Here is a 6,000-nt window from a genome sequence, read left to right on the forward strand (position 1 = left end):
CGTCTGTATTATTTATCTTACGTTCGTTTTATTTGCTTACATAAAACCATTTTCATTAAGCGACAATAATGAAATTTTGGAAATGTAGGTGGGCAAAATCCAGAGATGAGTGAACCCTAAACAATTAAAAGAAAAGGTTGTACAAAGTGTTTTCAATTAAGCTTGGAATCCGCTAAGCCAACGCTTCATGTGGATTTCTAACTGCGAGCGTCTTGGATACGTGAGACAATTGAAAATACTAAAATCGTTTTTGGACTTAGAATTCTCTTCGAGATTACAAAGGGTAAACCGATTTTTAACGGTCTCCTCAAATAATGCGATGTACATAAGGTTAGCACTACAAGTAAAGATAAGCTTGATATATCTTTACCTTAGCTATAATTTGTTTCTCTTTTATCTGCAAATGTGTACGGTATTACAATATACTCCCGTGTCATTAATTTAAGAAATTTATTCAACAACTCTTTTAAAAAAACCTTTGACATTGTATAGGATTATAAAACGTGGAAATGAGTTGTTCTACCACTGTATTAATAACATTGTGAAAGTAACTCTTTAGGAATATTGCTCATAACTAATGCAAGTGGTCACTGTAAGTAGATGAAAATATAAATAAATACATAATATAAGTTTATCAGGCGGCGTAATAGATTTATGTAAACTTTATATTAATATAAAAACATTAAACATATAAACAACTTTATTTCTTGAAAAGGGACTACAGGGTCTTCGACCATAGGTAACTATATGTTGTTGTCGATATGTGTTTTCAAAGTTTCATTGTCAGATATCTCCAAAAACGTTATTAGTATATAATAGTAATAAAATAAAAAATATATCAGCTTTAAATATATATAACCCGCAAGACCATTTAATTTAAGATTTATTAGGCAGTTTCTATTATTAATTTTTTCATATAAAATCCATTCAATAATATAAAAAACAGTGTTTTATAAAAAAACATCAAAATTTACATTTGAATATGGCAAAGCTTTACAAAACGCGGGCCTGTGACTTTGATGGAAAATTTTAGTAGCACTCGTAATTTATTCAGAGGTAGGAAGAGAAAATTAATGCTTTCAAAGAGCTGTCAAGAGATACCGGACATGATATTAAGCTTTTCATCTGTGTTACCATTAGTGTCGAAACACATTTATCAGTGGGACTTTCTGAACACACTCTTTGAGTTACATTAATATAGAGTTTTGCTAACGAATTTTGTTATGATTTTAATTCTGTATAGATCCTGCGAAGACTTTTCTTTAGGTAGACGTTCAGTATTATTATAACATAATTTCGCCTTAATAGAGCTTTAAGTAAAATATTTCATTACTATAACTGAAATAATGAAAACCCATTAACATCTAAAACACTAACAGAATAGACGTAATCTTATCTTCTTTTCTTGGTTATTTATCAACTAAATTAGTAAAATATATCTACAAACTAAATTTAGACTTAATTAAGATTAATAACATACTGATGCCTCATTAGTAAATATTTTGGGTATGAAGACCAACCTATATCAGCCGGACTATTTAACTTCTAAACAATCAGACATCTCTGGTATTTTATTCTTACAACGTAATCATTTGTTTTAGGATCAAAATATTCAATCGTTAGTCATACTTAAAATCGATTTACACTTAACAACAACCCAATAACATCTAAGATAATAGTAAAAAAGAAATATTCACTCAGCTCTAGTGAAAAATAGAACGTTTTCTTCTTACCGTTTTTACCAAGTGACTGACGTCAAACTCAGTCACGTAAACCACATTCACTTCAATCAAATCAACGTACCTAAGGCGCGCTTCACTTACTTTCAGCTTTAATACATTTCACTTTTATATACTCAGTTAAAGTAGCTTTCAAACATTGCAATATTTGAATAATTTTATTCGGTAACAGTTCTTTTACTATTAAAATCATTCAGTTGTCTTCAAGGTTAATAACATCAATTTTAATTTTTAATAATAAAGTTTTCGTTTCTTAATTCTTTACTCTTTTTTCACAATTTGTCTATATTATGAATCGTATTACTGTTGAGATGCTTCTTACAATAGTTGGCTACCCTTCTAATCCACTACATAGCTAATGTTTACACAATATTGAGCAGAAACAAAAAAATCAAAGCAAAATCTAAATTAATATTTTAAACTAAATATTAGTATGACAGCTAAAAAGACTTATAAAGAAGAATTAAAGGACTTAAAAAAACTCGTCAAATTGCAACAAACACCACACTTTTAAAACGAAAAAATAAATTGAAGAAGCTAAAGGCAGTAAATAAAGCGCTGTTTAGGCTGAGATAAATCGCTACTGAAGATAAAAATGTCATGAAACAATTGAACGCTCCTAGTTCTGCATAGATATCCAAGAATTCTTTTACTTAGAATCAGAATCTGATTTCTTTTATACAGACAACGTTAGTCGTTTAACGGACTAACAGTTACAGCAATTTAAATTAATAATTTATAACGAACCTTACCTTTAAGTTAAAGTTTTTTTTTTAATTTAAATTTTCCTTAATCAAATGAAATTAAAAATTTAGTTCAAGAAATACAAGATATAATTTTACTTACCTGCTACGATAGTTAGTAATGCAAAAGTCGAAACAAGGGGTAGACCGCCGGCCTCCATTGAAACTGCTCTATACCTTCTCGATGATTCCAACATCTTCGTAGATGTGCGCTGGCTTTCAGCCTAGTCCAAATTTACGTTTCATTCATCATATACGCGATGCATTTATTTTTTATATTAAATACTCGATGTATTGAAAACGTGTCAATATACACATAATGTAATAAATTTCTTTAAGAGTTCATTATCGTCATTAATTCCACAGTAGATTCAATAATGCATCTGAAACAAAACCAAAAAGAATATTTTAATTATAATACACTTTAAAAAGATATTTTAAGAAGAAAAACTTAAAAAAAATATTATTATAATTATATATAAAAATTATAACATGGTTTTATGGTGAAGTATGGGTTATAAATTTTGCAAAACTCAATTTCTTTAAATTCTTTGGTTAGGAATCGTTTTACGTTATTTTCGCTATTTCGTTACGAGCAACAGACCTATTCTTGTTTATTTTTATAACGTGCCAAGATTGTGGTTGACGAACACTTAAATTTACTCAGTGCAAGTGAAATTGCATTCATCGTCACATATCAGCTGATAATCACCACGGCATCGGTGGCCTCTAATAGATTCCAACTATGACCGATCTCGCTGCCCACATTCAGCGACTTCCCGCGACCTAAATTATGTCGTTTGTCTACCTAGTGGGGAGCTTATCCACACCGCGTCTACCGACAAACATATAAATCAATAACACTATTTCTTTATAATTAACAAAGAAAGATCGCGAATCGTCTCGAAACTTGGAATCAAGAACTGTATATTGCACATAAGATGTCGCTAGCTACATAATGCATCAACGCCATATGTATGCACAAACATATGGCAAGTTTTTATTACAGCAGTTTCCGCGGCGTAGCGTGAACAAACTGAGATAAAACAGGAATGATTGCCGCTCTGCCGCTAAATTGTTTGAAGTGTTGTGTTCCATTCCGATAGCTCCACGGTTTTATACGCCTTTAATCTAATATTGAAACGTGATGTACAAATCCTCGACAAATAAACCGAGACTTGTGCCATTTTTCATGTCTAATTTTTATTTAATTCAAGACCGGTTTAGAAACGCTCATTACCGGCTATACCCTTTTATTCCTAGACTTGTAGTTTATACTAAACTAAACTGGAGCAGTGATAGCCCAGCAATAGAGAAGTGAGATTTACGATAGTAGGTCGTAGGTTCGATTCCCGCGATACAATCGCACTTGTGTTCGCATTTTTCATATAGAGTTGCCACTGCTCACAAACAAGTTTCTACAAGATCGGCAGCAGCGTTCTCTGCGTACCATAATAGCATACTGCGATAGTCAACCCGCCTGTCAAGCATGACGAATATGGTTTATCCCACCATAGATATTCTTGGGGAAAGCCTTTGTATTTTGTATAAAAATCGCAAATTTATATATAAAGTGTATTTATAACGACAAGAGAAATATTGATTTCTCTAGTATATACCGTTATGGAACGAATAGATTCATATTACTATTCTCTAATTTTACATCTAAAACTTAAAAAACTCACGATTTAGAAATAAAATCACATAATGTAAATTAACATAATAAAAAAATAATTGAATCGCTTGTTCGTGTCGTTATAAAATATAACTATATTAATACAGCATCTGTACAAACTGAACTAATCTTTGTAGAAAAACTTTGCTAAAATATTGCGAAGTGTAATTGTTTAGTAAACCCAGCTCCCAGCTGTACCGATCGGCTTTGCTCGACGGCGTCTTTGCCGTACGATCGACCGTCGCGACAATAAACAATACAAACAACCCTACCCTGCGTTTGACACCAGCCCGTTCGGAGTGGATTAGAGTGCTCTATAGAGAGTTCGGCAGCATTTAGGAAGCGTAATAGCCTTCTGCCGTGACCTGTTTTAGTTGCGACAAATTGAGATTTACTGTATTGCCTCGGGGGATTTTAAAGACTCTGTTCTTATAATAAAACTAAATGGATAAGCGCGGCAGCTTATTCGGCACTAAATATTTCTAATTCAATCCAATTCTACTCATCAATTTAGATTATAATCTACATAATCCTGTACTACGTTCATGACAGATTTAGTTTCATTACAATGCTTAGGTCTCTCCAAAAAATCGCCTCGAAAACCGATGTTGCGCTTTCAGCATCCAACGACTTCTAACAATCTTAACTATGTCATCGTCTACCTATGGGTAACGCACCCACGCCGCGTCTACCGGCTCGTGGTCGCCTCTCCAGAATCTTTCTCCTCATTCCTGATTCTCTCGCAGCGAAACTTCGAGCAAAACTCTCTCCGTTGTTCTTTGGGTGACCTTGAGTATTCTTATAAGGTACACCGTATTATCATCACAAGCACACTGGACGCCTTCGTCTTCACCCATGGCGGTATTTTTATAATATTGTTAGTATTTTATAATTTTTTTAAAACTTTCACCATATCAGATCAAGTAAAAATAATCTTTAATGTTATTTCAGAATAACTTTATTATAATTACACAATCGACTAAAGTGAAACGATGAAAAATAAAATGTATTCAAAATTTTCGTTCCAAACAATTTTTATATCAATACAAATATGCGCAGACTCTTTTTAAATCGACTTTTTTATTTATTTCTGCACATCCCTATGTATTTTTAGGAAGTTTAGAAATTGTGTCCATTTATGAAGTAGAATAACAAAATATAAGGAATGATAATGTGAAAATACTATCGCGATGTATTAAAAAAAAGCAATGGTTTGAAGAAAGAATTCATTAGTTCTATTCCTATTTCCTTGTCTTACTTTATTTATAATGGAGCGTCTTTGTACAAGCCGCTACATTCGGTTATCTCCCGCGTGGCACGCTACCGATACGACTTCCAACTTCCAACTCCGTCTTCTATTGTCATATTTACATTGTCTGTGCTCATATCCGAATTCCGATTAACGCGAAACTGGAATCAAGTATCTATTGTTACAGTAATAACTATTTGATATATTCATAACTATTTGCCAAATGCTAAGATTATTTCGTGCAATTTGTCACAGATATTGTGTACTCAGTGTTTCTAAGTAACGTTCAGTGTATTCGTACGATTACAGTTACATACCCAAAAATAACTTTATTAAAGCACAGGGCGTCCTGTGGCAGATTTGATTTTTTTTTAATCGTAAATAAAAAATGTAATGTTTAATGTATAGTTTTAATAAAGCATTGAACGATTGAATAATAATAATTCGGATGTTATTTTTTAAAGACTGTCATTCTAATATCTTCCCTCCTGCACATACTATTCAAAACAAGGCCTTGTTCTCTGCACCACACAAACTTAGTTCAACGGAGCTGATTATTCGTCGTTCATTTTAGTAATTCATTTACGAAAAGAC

At 32.3% G+C, this 6,000-nt stretch overlaps 1 protein-coding gene across 1 annotated transcript in view; it reads right to left on the bottom strand.

Annotated features, from left to right (window-relative positions):
* LOC137926913 (lachesin-like) overlaps nucleotides 1-5,014 on the bottom strand; it is a 42,206-nt gene extending 37,192 nt beyond the window's left edge. The window contains exons 1-2 of the mRNA XM_068770656.1: nucleotides 4,946-5,014; nucleotides 2,586-2,706 (exon numbers count right to left, since the gene is read on the bottom strand). Coding sequence (XP_068626757.1) covers nucleotides 2,586-2,706; nucleotides 4,946-5,014 — 190 coding nt within the window. The remainder of the gene's footprint in view (nucleotides 1-2,585; nucleotides 2,707-4,945) is intronic.
* Between the last annotated feature and the right edge of the window lie 986 nt (nucleotides 5,015-6,000).

The sequence above is a fragment of the Battus philenor genome, unplaced genomic scaffold, assembly GCF_028537555.1.
Source record: "Battus philenor isolate CCGP_79_NKW_IND1 unplaced genomic scaffold, ilBatPhil1.0.hap1 SCAF_10, whole genome shotgun sequence".
In the NCBI taxonomy this organism is placed as follows: Eukaryota; Metazoa; Arthropoda; class Insecta; order Lepidoptera; family Papilionidae; genus Battus; species Battus philenor.